Genomic DNA, 14360 nt, shown 5'->3' on the forward strand with positions numbered 1-14360 from the left:
GAACCAAAATGAGCACAGACCCCTGGGAAAGGGAAAGGTCTCTCTGGTACAACCACGATTCAGGCACACGGTCAAGACCAGGGGTAGTCAAACTGCGGCCCTCCAGATGTCCATGGACTACAATTCCCAGGAGCCCCTGCCAGCATTCGCCGCAGTTTGACTACCCCTGGTCAAGACAGAGCAAGGAAACCCAATGGTTGCTTGTGGGGTAATGCCGTTTAATGAACAGAATGCTTCTTGTCCGGAGAGCTTGGCAGCCCGGCTTTTCCCACAAGCCGGTGAAGGAAGGGAAATAGCATCAGTTCTCTCCTATTTGCTTTTTGCTTCTGACTCAGTTGTGATTCCAGGCAATTAGGGTGCTGGTGCGTCACTTTTTACCAAAAGAGTGCGGCAGGAAAACACCGAGGAAGAAAAAATTCCAGAGTGGAAAAACAGCTTGTTTTTATTTTAATACAGCCTTCTGTGTTTTGAGCTTTACAGCTCTTTCACAAGAGGTCCCTCCTTTTCCACAGAGAAAGGGCTTCTTCCTCCCCCCCCCATTACAGGTTTTTCACAGATGTTTTGATGATGCATGTACTTGTGAGTTTTAGCTGAGCAGATAAGGCCCCTGTTACCTAGATCACAGACATTTGGACAGCCTCCCCTCACCCACACAAAAGGCTGCATCCCACAGATCTATTTTGCTGGCAGACAAGCTTTGCTTATTTATTTATTTATATTTATTTGCCGCCCTTCCCCTGAGGCTCAGGGCAGTATACATTGAACTTGGCGAACGGGGAACAGAACAGATAATAATTGTAAGCAGTACCAAACAAGCGGCCTTCCCTCGATATAAAGGACTCCAGTCCAGACCTCTCCCATCAGGGACAGCTCCTTGCGCCATAGGAAGAAGCCGCTGCCAGGAGTTCAACTTCGAAAGTGGCCATTTTCTCCCGGTGAACTATTCTCATTTGCCAAAGCAGTAGATCTGGAGGCTGGCAACCCTAGGCACTGCAAGTGAAGGTTTGTGGGATTCAGCCTAGTTGTTTTCAATTCTCTTGCATTCACTGCATCCCAGATGCGGCGGGCCTGCTCTGAGCCCCGCGCTGAAGCCGGGGACTCGGGGCAGAGGTGGGTGAGCGGGGCAGGCTTCAACGCGGGGCTCAGAGCAGTGGCCCTGCTCCGAGCCCTACACTGAAGCCAGGGACTTGGGGTGGCGGCTGAACTCGGGGTGGGGTGGGGCCGGGGGAGGGGGCGCCCAGGCCAGGGGGGCGGGGGGGGCTCCTGCACCCAGCCACTGCCCGCTATCGCCCATTCTATTTTGTCTACAGCGGGCTTAAATGCTAGTTTTTAATTAATTTGTTTAACAGCAGGAGTCCCTGCGTTTTCTGAGCCCGTGGGCACCATTCAAATTTGAATGCAGGACACAATTAGAAAATGGCTGGTACAGGAGGCGAAGCCAGACACAAACTGTCAGGGAGCAAAGTTATAGCTGTATATCTAATAGCAACATATGGCCCCCATCTGTGGATGCTTAAATCCACAGTTCAGGACCACACCAATGCAAAATGTATTTTTTTTGCAAAATGCAGGTACTCTACAAGTTCGCAGCAAAACTCAATACATTCTTTTTTTAATACACTGGGGATTTAAATCCTCCCAATTTGTTTTAAAATGCATTTTCTGCGTGTGGACAACACACTTACTAGTGTTGCTGGTCAACTTCAGGCTCACACAACATTGCAGAGGGTTCCAGCAGTGGCTACAGACCTGGCTGTCACAGCTGTGGATTCTGGAATCAGTGACAGGCCCAGCTGCCATGGAAGCAGACACCAGGAGAGGCTTGGATCCTGGTTGTCACTGTGATAGAGGCCAGGAGGGGCTCTAGGCTTGGCCATATCATACAGCAATTGTAGTTTCCAGGTTGTCTTCAAGGGCAGCCCTTCCCCGAGCACATTGCAGTAATCAATCTGTGAGGTTACAGAAGCAGGGGCCGGCATGGCCAGCTCAGTTGTGTCTAGGTAGTGAGAAAGTTGGGGAATCAGATGCAGCTGACAGAAGGTTCTCATGGCCACCTTGCCAATGTTCTTTTCAAACATCACGGCAGGGTCCATGAGCAACCCCAGGCTCTTAGCCTGCTCTGAAGAAGCCAACGTTACTCAGGTGAGGACAAGTGGATTGATTCTGTCTAGAATACCTCTGTCTTGTCAGGATCCAGCTTCAGCTTGGTCTGCCTTGGCCACCTGACCACAGCCTCAGAGAGCTGGTTTGGAGCCAAGACAAGACTCATCTGGAAGCCTGGATAATGAGACATGGAGCTGGACCTCCTCTGCACCCAGTCCCAAAGCTCTGGACCAGGGGTAGTCAAACTATGGCCCTCCAGATGTCCATGGACTACAATTCCTAGGAGCCCCTGCCAGCAAACGCTGGCAGGGGCTCATGGGAATGTAGCCCATGGACATCTGGAGGGCTGCAGTTTGACTACCCTTGCTCTGGACAATCTCCTTTAGTGGCCTCAAAAAGCGTGGAGGATAGATCTTGGTGGGTCTTCCACAATATACATTCCGCCTAGTTGATCTGACATCGCCAGTGGTGACTCGGTGGAGAGCCAGTTTGGTTTAGGAGTTAAGAGCAGCAGCTTCTAATCTGGTGAGCCAGATTTGATTCCCCATTCCTCCTCCACATGCAGCCAGCTGAGTGATCTTGGGTGAGTCACAGTTCTTTCAGAGCTTTTTCAGCCTCACCTACCACACATGTTGTCTGTTGTGGGGAGAGGGAGAGGCTGCTTTGAGACTGCTTCAGGTAGTGAAAAGTGGGGTTTAAAGACCTTCTTGTGCCTAGTCAGATAAAAAAGGGCTATTCCCTTAATACAATTCCATATTCGAACTGAAAGAGAAGAATGGAGAAGTCAGCTATATCAAAGGCTGCTGGGTAGATCAAGTTAGAGCGTTCATCTGTCTGGAGCAGCGGAAATGAGTGAGATCGGCATGGTGGGACAAGAGGCAGAACTGAACTGAGAAACCCTGGAAAAAACAAATTCATATACAGTCATGAACAATGGGTCTTCACGCCATTGGTCAGTTTTGGGTTAATTTCTGTGAAAGAACCCTTGCATGATTTTATGGTTGGGGGTCACCACAACATGAGGAACTGTATTAAAGGATTGCAGCTTTAGGAAGCTTGAGAACCACTGAAACAGTGGCACCTTTAAGACCAACAAAGATTTGTTCAAGACGTGAGCTTTTGCCTGCATGCCCAAAACGGACTCAAATTTTGTTCTGCCACTTCAGACCAATACGGCTCTCTACCTTGGTTTTGAAGACGTCTTCCTTATAGAGGACTAAGAACAGCTAACAATAAGCAAGCATCTGCAGAATGCATTCCCTCTGTCCCAAGAGCCACATTCCCTTTCCAGTGTCCGCAAGGCAGGCAAAACAAATGCTTTAGAATTATTTTTACAATATTTTGGTTTATGCTTGCATGTGACCCTTTGCATTTCACGTCTTTATTGGACTCGGGTTTGTCATGCAAGAGAGAACTCTTCTTTTGCCACACAGCATCAGCAGAGCCTAGGCTTGCCAACCTCCAGATGGCAGCTGGAGATTGCCTGCGATTACAGCCGATCCCCAGATGGTGTAGATCAGAACCTCCTGGAAAAGATGACCGCTTTGGAGGAGTCTGGGGAATATACCACGCTAGGATCTCTTCCTTTTCTCAAATGCCTTCCAAGGCTCCACTTCTTAATCTCCAGGGGAGGAACTTGGAGACAACCACTTTAGGAGAGCTTAAAGTACACAGAAGGAACTGTTCTTTCTCATGGTAAAATGTCCCTCCCCCCTGAGTAGGCAGCAAAACCAGGCTTATCCAGGGACAGGGTAGAGTTGTATATAGTATATATAGCTGGGACAGAAAAATAGGACTTTGGCTAATTTACAGGGGGGGACAGGACCCAAAATGGCCTAATAAGAACAATATATGGCTGTGAAAGTTGGACTATAAGGCTGAGCGTTGAAGAATTGAGGCTTTTGAACTCTGGTGCTAGAGAAGACTCTTGCGAGTCCCTTGGACTGGAAGGTGAACAAACCTGTCAGTCCTAGAGGAGATCAGCCCTGCCTGCTCCTTAGAAGGCCAGATCCTGAAGATGAAACTCAAATACTTTGGCCACCTCATGAGAAGGAAGGACTCCGTGGAGAAGAGCCTAATGCTGGGAGCGATCGAGGGCAAAAGAAGAAGGGGACGACAGAGAATGAGGTGGCTGGATGGAGTCACTGAAGCAGTAGGTGAAAACTTGAATGGTAGAGGACAGGAAGGCCTGGAGGATCATTGTCCATGGGGTCGCAATGGGTCGGACACGACTTCGCACCTAACAACAACAATGCTGTAAGAGGCATTAGATATTGAGAGCAAGTGTTAAAGTGGGGAAACTTTGCTTGCTCAACACCTAACAAGCTTTGGATTTAAATGTACACAGAGAATTTCCAAATCATCCTTGTGGGTCTTCAGCTTGTTCCATCCTATTTAAACTAAGCTGGTTTGCCAGCTAAGTCCCATGCAGCAGTGTTATTCCACAGATGGCCCCATTCAGCAGGCTTCTCAATTTCTTCCTAGCTGGCTGATGCTACAGGAAATCATCATAAGTTGACATCAGTTTTTTGCATTCATTTTGTCTGGAAAGGACATCATTCATGCATGCAGTGTTTAGACTTAAACTCCTGACAAACAGTGTTGCCCAGTCATTACATTCCACAGTTTTCCCTGTTGTTTCTCCATATTTTTAAGAGCCAATTTTTGGTGACTTAGTCTCTACCTAAAAAGCAATTGCAGTGCTGGCCCATTCTCTGTGGACCAGAAGGAGCTATTTAGGCTTCCCAGCACCACTGTCCCATTAATTTTCATGCAAGAGAAGAGAAAGAAGCTATCTAAAAAGGCAAGAAACAGAAAGGGGTCAGGCAGAAAATGAAACAAAAGGGACAGGCAAAAATCATAGTTGAATGAGGCAGTTATGAGTAAACTTCTAGCAGGATCTCGCCCATGGAGACAGGCAGAGGGAGCATATTGCGCTATATTCGGTGTTGCATAGAACCACAATTTTATTTCCATTTCCAGATTGTTACAGAAAAGGAAAGCTTCGGCAGCACCGACAGCCCAGTTTCTGTTTGGTCTGTTTAGCCTGGAGAGAAGATGAGAGGGGATATGATAACCATCTTCAAATACCTGAAGTGCTGTCATAGAGAAGATGGAACAGAGTTGTTTTCGTTGCCTCAGAGGGTCGGACCAGAACCAATGGGTTGAAATTAATTCAAAAGAATGTTTGGCTAAACACCCGGAAGAGGTTCCTGACATTTAGAGCGGTTCCTCAGTGGAACAGACTTCCTCAGGAGGTGGTGGGTTCTCCTTCCTTGGAAGTTTTTAAGCAGAGGCTAGATAGCCATCTGACAGAAATGTTGATTTTATGAACTTAGGAAGATTGTGAGTGGGTGGGCAGGCAGTTGTGAGTGTCCTGCATTGGACTAGATGACCCTGGAGATCCCTTCCAACGCTATGATTCCGCTATGGAAGCAACTAAGTTTTAAATGAAATCAGCTTTTCTATTTAAAGCATGTAGGGATAGCACCTAAACTGCAAAAGTATCAGGGCTGGTTCAAGGCATGTTGAGGCCCCCGGCAATGGACTAGTCCAACACTAAAATATAGTAATGAAAAATATGAGGCCTCTTATCTGAGGCCTTAGAACCTCTTGTGGCACAGAGTGGTAAGGCAGCAGACATGCAGTCTGTCCATGAGGCTGGGAGCAGAGGTAGTTTGCCATTCCCTTCCTCTGCATAGCAACACCCATCCTTCATGATGGTCTCCCATCAAAGTCCTAACCACAACCAGCCCTGCTTAGTTTCCAAGCTCTTGACAAGATCCCCTTAGTCAGAGTTATTCAAACTGCTGCGGCACACCTAGGACAACCTGCATGTTGGCTACTTTATACCAGGGGTGGGCAAACTGTGGCCCTCCAGATGTCCATGGACTACAATTCCCATGAGCCTGCATGCTGGCTACTTTATACCAGGGGTGGGCAAACTGTGTCCCTCCAGATGTCCACAGACTACAATTCCCATGGGGTTTAAGAACCAATTCCCATGGGAATTGTAGTCCACGGACATCTGGAGGGCCACAGTTTGCCCACCCCTGCTTCATACTTCTGGACGTCATCTTCTGTTTAGAAGCCAGTTTATAATTCTGCTCGCCCAAAGGAAGCGGTTAAGATACATATTTCACAGAACAACTCTCCCCCTCCCCCTCCCCCTTCAAAATGCAGAGTAGGTATTCCTCTCTTGTCTCCATGACTCCACCAATAAAACACAAGGCCAGAGTCTATTTATATAGATGTATATATAAAAAGGTTCTAATTAAAACAAAGGCTTCCCCCTCTCCCACACAGTTTTTGCAATAAAGTTCGCCACACAAACGGGCCCAAACCCCCCAGTTTCTATCACACAAGCAGGGCCGTGAGGGCACAGGGAAGAGAGGAGAGGCTCCAAAGTTTTCCTAACTTTTCAGTTTCAGGTCCAAAGGCTTCAGAAAGTGAGGTAAAGGCAGGGTGTCCAGAGCCTCTGGCAACTGCTCCGGCGCTATGGTGCCGATTAAGACTTGCATGGATTTGACAAAGAGAGAAGCTGGGGCGAGGCCTGCCAGCCACTGGAACCTGTTCTCGCCTAAAAGGTCCTGCCACTGCTGCTGGTCCTCCAGCAGCCGCTGCCGCATCGAGAAACGGAAGCCCTGAGGCAGGAAGAGGAAGAGGGAGTCGAGGAGGAGGAGCTTGACACGCTGACTCGCCGCGGGGCTCTCCCAGATCTGCTGCAGGAGGAGGTCCAAGGGGGTGTGGCCAGCACAGTCGTTCAGGCCAGGGGAGGCCCCGTGGCCTAGCAACAGAAGCAGACATTCGGGCCTGGCCAGTTCACAGGCCACGTGAAGGACCGTTTTGCCGCCTTCCACGCGGCTGCACCCTCTGCGGTCCAAGTACCCAGCCCGCTCGCTGGCCGGGAAGTCTCTGATGGCCTTGAGGATCTCTAGCAGGATGTGGACGCGGTTGTAGCGGACGGCCATGGCCAGGTGGGGCGCAGAGGAGTGGCAGCAGCTGAAGTGGAGGCTGGGGACGGCCAGGGCGCTCTTGGGAAACTTCCGGAGGAGATGCCGGGCGTAAGGCTGGTGGTCGTGCACCAGGGCGTAGAGGAGGGCCTCCGAGGGGGAGTAGGAGCTGACTTTGCCGCCCTCTTGCCAGTGGAAGGCCTCCATGAGCCTCATGTCCTCCAGGAGCCACACGGGCAGCTGGTCCCTCACGGCCTGGTAGAAGGCGAAGGAGGACTTCTTGCATTGCTTCTGAGAGGCGGAGTCATGGCTGCGGTAGCCGTTCAGCCATTTGACGTTCCAGGGCATCGCTAGGCCGGGCTTCGAGGGGGAGTGCTTCCTCCTGGGCCGCAGAAGTGCTTCTTCATGGAGACCGAAGGACTACGGGACTGACAGAAAAAAAGCAGAAATAAAACACACAGACAAACATTACTGGCCAGTCCCGGAGTAAGGTCTTGACTGCAACTTTGGTCTGACTATCCTGAACCTTTCCCTCCTCCCCCGAAAAGCACTGTCTGTCTTGATCAACCAGCACTTACTGAGACAAAGGCACTAGTTGCACAATCTGTGGAAATTAGTTGCCACAAGAGAGGAAGGACTACATTACTATTCCGGATCTGAAGTATGAATTGGCCTAAAACAGTGGGGGTTGGGACCCCTGGGGGTTGGGACCCCTTTAGGAGTCGAACGACACTTTCACAGGGGGTCGTGGCAGGGCAATGTCAGGCAAGCAGCTTGGCCGGGGGGGGGCACCATCCACAGAACAGCCTTGCGGGGTAGATAGAGATCGAGATAGAGTGTTTGTCTGTCTGGAGCAGCGGAAAAGAGTGACATTGGCATGGTGGGACAAGCGGCAGAACTGAACTGAGACACCCCGGAAAAAAGCAATTCATATACAATCATGAACAATGGATCTTCACGCCATTGGTCAAGTTTCGGTTTAATTTCTGTGAAAGAACAATTACATAATTTGATGGTTGGGGGTCACCACAACATGAGGAACTGTATTAAACGGTTGCAGCATTAGGAAGGTTGAAAACCACTGGCCTAGAACATAATGCTCACACATGTTTACAGGGCCAACATCCTGTCCTTAAGCATGTATAAACTGGTTCATGACATAAACTGAGATTCTGCAGACTGGCGGTGGAAACTGTCGCAGAGTCATAGCCAACTTACTGGCAACCCCAGAGGGTTTTCAAGGTGAGAGATGTGCAGAGGGGGTGTTTGCCCTTGCCTTCCTCGGTGTAGGAGCCCTGGACTCTCTTGGTGATCTCCCCAGTCACTGCACTTCTGAGATCTCATGAAATCAAGATAGCCTGAACAGCCAGGTCAGGTTATGTTTGCTTAGGTCTATTTCACATCTTAATGGGAATGAATTAAAAGTTCTGTGCCAATAACCCCAATGGGTGATTTTCTAAGGGGCCGGGGAACAAGGAAGCTGTGGGGCTTCAGCAAAGGTGCTGGGAAGTTCTTGAGCTCATCCAACAAGCTTGGGCCCATGCTAATTTCCTCATTGTTCTATTTTTTAGAATATGTGCAAAGATGTGCAAATGATCAAATTTGGGGGGGGGGGTAGGTTAATCCTTTCTGACCTACTTCATGCCTCAGCCAACATCCTAGATATGCAAGCACGGACGCTGCTTTGACTGACCACTCCGTAATCTTGCAGTCAAAATCAGACTTGTGGTATAAAACAATTTTTTGGCTACTGCATATTGAGCAATCACTTTTGGGAGATCTTCCCCACTATGGTTTGGCCCGTTCCTTGTACTTGAGACAAATTCCTTCCCAAGGTTAACATCCAGTTCATCTCTCCTTTCAGATTCTGACAAATTAACTTCTCTGTAATCTGATAACGACTTCTTTATCTCACCCAGAATGGAAGTTTTTGCTCTGGCTGCCAAGAAGATCTGAGCTAAAGCACTTTTAATGAGCGCCACCCATCTGAATTTTTTATTTAATTTGTTTATTAGATTAAGCAGTTAATAACAGAAAATGACTTCAGGTTAAAGATCTGGTGTTGGCTATTTGAAAATTGAATTTTTAGAAGAAGGTTGATTTTTATATGCTGCTTTTCTCGACCCGAAGGAGTCTCAAACTGGCTTACAGTCGCCTTCCCTTTCCTCTCCCCACAACAGACACCCTGTGAGGGAGGTGAGGCTGAGAGAGCCCTGATATTATTGAAGAAGAAGAAGAGTTGGTTCTTATATGCTACTTTTCTCCACCAGAAGGAGCCTCAAAGTGGCTTACAATCTCCTTCCCTTTCCTCTTCTCTCCCCACAACAGACACCCTGTGGGGTGGGTGAGGCTGAGAGAGCCCTGATATCACTGCTTGGTCAGAACAGCTTTATCAGTGTTCTGGTGTGGCCAGGGTCACCCAGCTGGCTGCATGTGGAGGAGGAAGTAGGGGAATCACATCCGGCTCACCAGATTAGAAGTCTGCCTAATAGAAGTTAGATGTTCATTTTCATCATCCCCAAACAAAGGCTTGGTGGAGGAGCTCTGTCTTACTTTGCTAGCTCCGTCAGGGCCTGGACAGAAAATGTCCTGGCCCTGGTTAAGGTCAGATGTACTTCCTTGGGGCCAGGGACCATCAGAAGATCTTATATGTCCTACTCCAACGCATTCTGTTTTATCCCACTGATACTGACAAGCTTGGGGAATTTTGTCAGTCCAACATCTTATTTAAACACTTTCTGTACATTTTCTGCTGTAGAGATTATTATGTCCGTATACAGTAACTACCGTCCTCAGGCAGACCTCTGTTGGTTATCCCGTAAGTTTGGGGGACCTGTCCCACACTGACCAGAACCCAGCCCTTTCCCATCTTTCTCCCACTCTGCAGAATGGGTTTCTTGAAGAGGTGGGAGGGGTCCCCGCCTTGGCGATCAGGGTCGGGGGAGTTTAAACGACTGACATCTTTTCAACGGGGGTGATTTGGGTTTTGCGGTTTTATATTTTTGTTGTAACTGGAAATGTTTTTAGCTGCTGTTGTAAGTTGCATTGAACCAGAAGGGAAGGTGGGAGATACATGTTTTAATTAATAAATTGGACAAATATTAACAATGCATTCCTGGCTCCCTACAAAATCCTGTCTTTTCTTGCTCGTTTTAGTTTCTGCCGGGCAAAAATACCCGCCCCCCCCAAAGGCCTCAGTGTGACACGCATTTGCACAGAGGAGCTCAATGCCTCTCCAGTCCCAAGGCAGCTGCTCTGACAAATTCAGAAATCCCCCCCCCCTACACACACTGTTGTTGCTTGTAATACCATTAAAGAATCAGAAGATCCATTTGGAAAATCTCCTACATCACATGTGATTTTCCTATAAGGAATGACTAACAAAAGTCCCCAGTAGTTTTACTGCTCCGTCCTCAAGAGTTAACTTTTTCCGCAGTAACCCAGATCTCCTGCTCAACATGCAACTCTTTCTGCAGTGCAGATGCAACATTTCCAGATGAGCTGTTCACACAGTGTGGAGAGGAGCAAGTGGGTCACACCTCCCCACAAGCCATTGTGCGCCTCTTCTCGAGAAGGTCTCTTAAAGGGAAACCTCCTCAAGTCCGCTGACTCGTTCTTACCCTCCCATGCAAAAGACCTTGCATAGTAGAAGAGTTTGTTCTTATATGCCGCTTTTCTCTACCTGAAGGAGTCTCAAAGCGATTTACAATTGCCTTCCCTTTCCTCTCCCCACAACAGACACCCTGTGAGGGAGGTGAGGCTGAGAGTGCTGTGGCGAGCCCAAGGTCACCCAGCTGGCTGCGTGTGGGGGAGCGCGGAATCGCACCAGCTGGCCAGATTAGAGGTCCGCACTCTTAACCACTACACTGAAGTGGCCAAGCCAGTCTCTTTCCTCAACCAATTCCTCAACATTCTACATTTTCCCCCTTTACCAATTCCTCAACATTCCTCAAAACGCAATGGGGCACTGGGGAGACTCTGTAAATCAGCCCCTTCTGTCTCCCAAAGTAGTTGACTCTCATTCTCCCACAGCAAAACTTGTGGATTTATTTCCACCCACCCTAAACACATGAAACTGCCTTCTACTGGAGGAGATGTTTAGGTCACTCATCAAGGTCAGTGATTTATGTATTTATTTGGATTTATTTTTCTAAGGGGTCTCTTGTGGCGCAGAGTGGTAAGGCAGCAGACATGCAGTCTGAACCTCTGCCCATGAGGCTGGGAGTTCAGTCCAAGTAGCCAGTTCAAGGTTGACTCAGCCTTCCATCCTTCCGAGGTTGGTAAAATACCCAGCTTGCTGGGGGGTAAACGGTAATGACTGGGGAAGGCACTGGCAAACCACCCCGTATTGAGTCTGCCATGAAAACGCTAGAGGGTGTCACCCCATGGGTCAGACATGATTCGGTGCTTGCACAGGGGATACCTTTTCTTGGATTTTTATACCGCCCATTATTTACGTCTCTGGGCGGTTTGAACCCTTCACTTCCAGCTCCTAGCGACACCCAAACCACCACACCATGCCAGAATGCAGGACACTCCCCCAAATACACACAGTAACCCATTCAGTAGTACAGCTGGATTATTATTTAGCCCCCGCCCTGTCTATATTACCCCGTTCCATTCTTCATTTGCACCTCTAAAGTCCCAGTTGGCCATTTGCTTTCCTAAACAGAATGACTAGAGCACCAGTTTAAATCCAGCCCTCCCCTTTCCTCCCCAGGCAGGTGAAGTTAAAAAGTGCACAGCCTGGGGATTTCCACACACCTGGAGTCTCGCAAACTCTGCTTGGTGAGGCCGCTGCCCTTCAGGTGTCCTTGGGGGCGAGGAGGGGCAAAGGAATTTTAAAAATGCTGCCCCAGAATGCCTTTTTGCTTTCTACGAGTAGAGCTGTCAATGTCACCTTAACCAAAAGTGTCCCCTGTGAATGGATCGCTCTGGGGTGGGGGAGCCCCCTCCCTCAAGACTGTGTTGAACACAAGCAAGGAAAACTGGAGGGGAGGACATGCACGGCACCTTTCTCCTTCGACCCACTTGGGCAAAGGAAGGTGAGGCTATCTGAACTCAAAGAGCAACACATCAAACTTTTAACAAGGTCGTAAGGAGAGAGCTTTCGTAACAGCAAACGGTTGCCAAGTGCATGTCTTCCCCAGGAGTTACACAAGCTATCTTTGCAGTCCCCTGCAGGCAAAATGAGCATTTTTGTGTGGAATTCTGACTAGGTTAAATATTTTCCTCTATTCAAATAGCCCCCCCCCCACATAACCACTCCCCCTTTTATTTCTTCCTCAGCTTTTAGCCTCACAGTGACCTCTCTACGGCTTTCAGAGTCCAAGGATCTGCCCCAGCAACAATTAAAGCACCCAAATCCCTGCTGGTGTTTATTTTTTAAGGGGGTTCTTCTCCGGCGTCTCCGAGCACAGCCTTCTCCCTGCTGCTCCCCCCTGTATGCCCAAGAGGACCAAGCACGGCTCACCCCCTTCCTCTTTGTTTGGGCTTCTCGGAGAAGAGCTAGAAAAATATTAATTTCTCAGCTCAGGAAGTGAAAAGACCTGGGTTGGAAGAAGCTGCTGCTTGTTCTGTGTCCTTGGGGAGGTCAAGGGTTCCACGGTCTTGCCCTACGGAGCAATGAACTCAAGGGCACATAATGCCAACTTTCGATCAAGGCAGATCAAGGAGAAGTGATCCTGGGGTTTTTATACCCTGATTTTCACTACCTGAAGGAATCTCAAAGTGCCTAACAATCATCCACCCCTCCTCTTTCCACTACAGTCACCCTGTGAGGTAGGTGAAGCTGAGAGAGCTCGGAGAGAACTGTCCATGGCCCAAGGTCACCCAGCTGGATAAGAAGAGCTGGTGTTTTTTTTTGTTTTAATGCCCTGGTTTCTCTACCCAAAAGAGCCTCAAAGTGGCTAACAAAGGCCTACCCTTCCTCTCCCCACAACAGCCCCCTGTGAGGTAGGTGAGGCCGAGCGAGTTCTGAGAGAACCGTGCCCGGCCCGAGGTCACCCTGCTGGCTGCAGGGGGAGAATCAAAGCGGTTCTCTACCTTCGAGGCCGCCGTTCTCAGCCACCACAGCAGGCGGGAGGCAACCGGGTCTGCCGCCCGAGAAGGCGGGCTGGGCGGATCCGCGCAAGAATGCAGCCCGCTGCTGCTGCGGGGGCGTTTGCGTGAGGGGCGTCCTGCAGGCCTCCTCTCGCCCCGCGACCCCCGGCGAGCCCCCTCGGCGTCCGGCCCTGACTCTCCCCCGCCCGGCCTTCCCTCGCCGTCCGCCGCCCGCCGTCCTCCCCAGCCAGCCAGCCAGCCAGCCAGCCAGCCAGCCGCCCGCATGCCCCGCCGTCGCCGCCGCGCTCCTCGCCTTCGGGGAGCCTGCCGGGTGCGGGCGCGAGGGGCCAGCCCACCTCGGGTCCCGGCTCCGGCGCGGCTGCGGCAGGAGGCGAGGCGAGGCGCCGGCCGTGTCCCCCCCCCCCCTCCGCCCGGCCCTCCATCTTAGCCCTCCCGCCCGACCCCCGTCTTGCAGGGCGCGGAGCAGAGGCGGCGGCCCGGGCTTACCTCTCCGCTGCGCCCCACGCAGCCTGGCGATCCTGCTCCCCCGGCACGCTCCTCCCCGAGCCGCCGATGAATGGAGCCGCCGCCGCCACCCTCCTCCCTGGACGCCCCTCGCCTGCCTGCCTGCCTGCCTGCCGGAGCCGGCGCGCAGGTCTCCCTCAGCAGCCGCCTCAGCGCCGGGCCCGCGGGGAACCAGCAAACCGCGGCTGCCTCCTCCGGGCGCTTTTATGGCCTCCCCGCGGCGGCGGCGGCCCCGGCGAAGGGCGGTCAGGACCGGGGAACTGTCCAGCGATGGGCGGCGATTGGCGGCGGCCGGGGCTCCCCCCGATGCCCATTGGCTGCGCCCGGAGGCCGGGGCCCCGCGGCGATTGTTGCCGTCAGCCGCGGGCCGAGCGCCAAGAAACTTGGCCGGGCCGCTTTTTGGGTGCCGCCGAGCAGGCAGGGAAGCCCGGAAAGGGAGCGCGGCCTGCTTTCGTTTCCCGGCCCCGCCGCCCCTTTCGTTTCCCGGCCCCTCCCGCCTCGCTCGCTCGCTCGGCCACACCCTCGCCCTCCTCTGGGGAATGACGGGGGGGGGAGTGGGGGGAGGGTCTTACTCCACCCCGTCCTCTTTGCAAGCCTCCGCATTGGGGTGCTTTAAAAACAACAATTCCGCGTGCATGGCGAGTCCAGCCCGAGTGTTCTGAGCATTATGCACACCTTGGACCAGGCTCTTTCATTGTCCTTTTGCGGCTGGAACAGGAAAGGGCATTGAAAGGGCCT

The 14360-nt window shown here is 51.1% G+C and overlaps 1 protein-coding gene across 2 annotated transcripts; it reads right to left on the reverse strand.

The window, feature by feature from the left end:
- Nucleotides 1-6340: 6340 nt before the first annotated feature.
- Nucleotides 6341-14091, reverse strand: ANKRD9 (ankyrin repeat domain 9). Of its 2 annotated transcripts, none has more exons than XM_077323731.1 (2): nucleotides 13605-14091; nucleotides 6341-7483 (listed from the first exon to the last, which is right to left on the reverse strand). In XM_077323731.1, the coding sequence occupies exon 2, from the start codon at nucleotides 7401-7403 to the stop codon at nucleotides 6516-6518; it is 888 nt and encodes a 295-aa protein (XP_077179846.1). In that variant the 5' UTR covers nucleotides 7404-7483; nucleotides 13605-14091; the 3' UTR covers nucleotides 6341-6515. The 2 variants fall into 2 exon arrangements, with proteins under 2 accessions (XP_077179846.1, XP_077179847.1); XM_077323732.1 differs by lacking the exon at nucleotides 13605-14091 and adding an exon at nucleotides 13101-13247.
- Nucleotides 14092-14360: the final 269 nt, after the last annotated feature.

This window comes from Paroedura picta, chromosome 2 (genome assembly GCF_049243985.1).
Source record: "Paroedura picta isolate Pp20150507F chromosome 2, Ppicta_v3.0, whole genome shotgun sequence".
Taxonomy (NCBI): Eukaryota; Metazoa; Chordata; class Lepidosauria; order Squamata; family Gekkonidae; genus Paroedura; species Paroedura picta.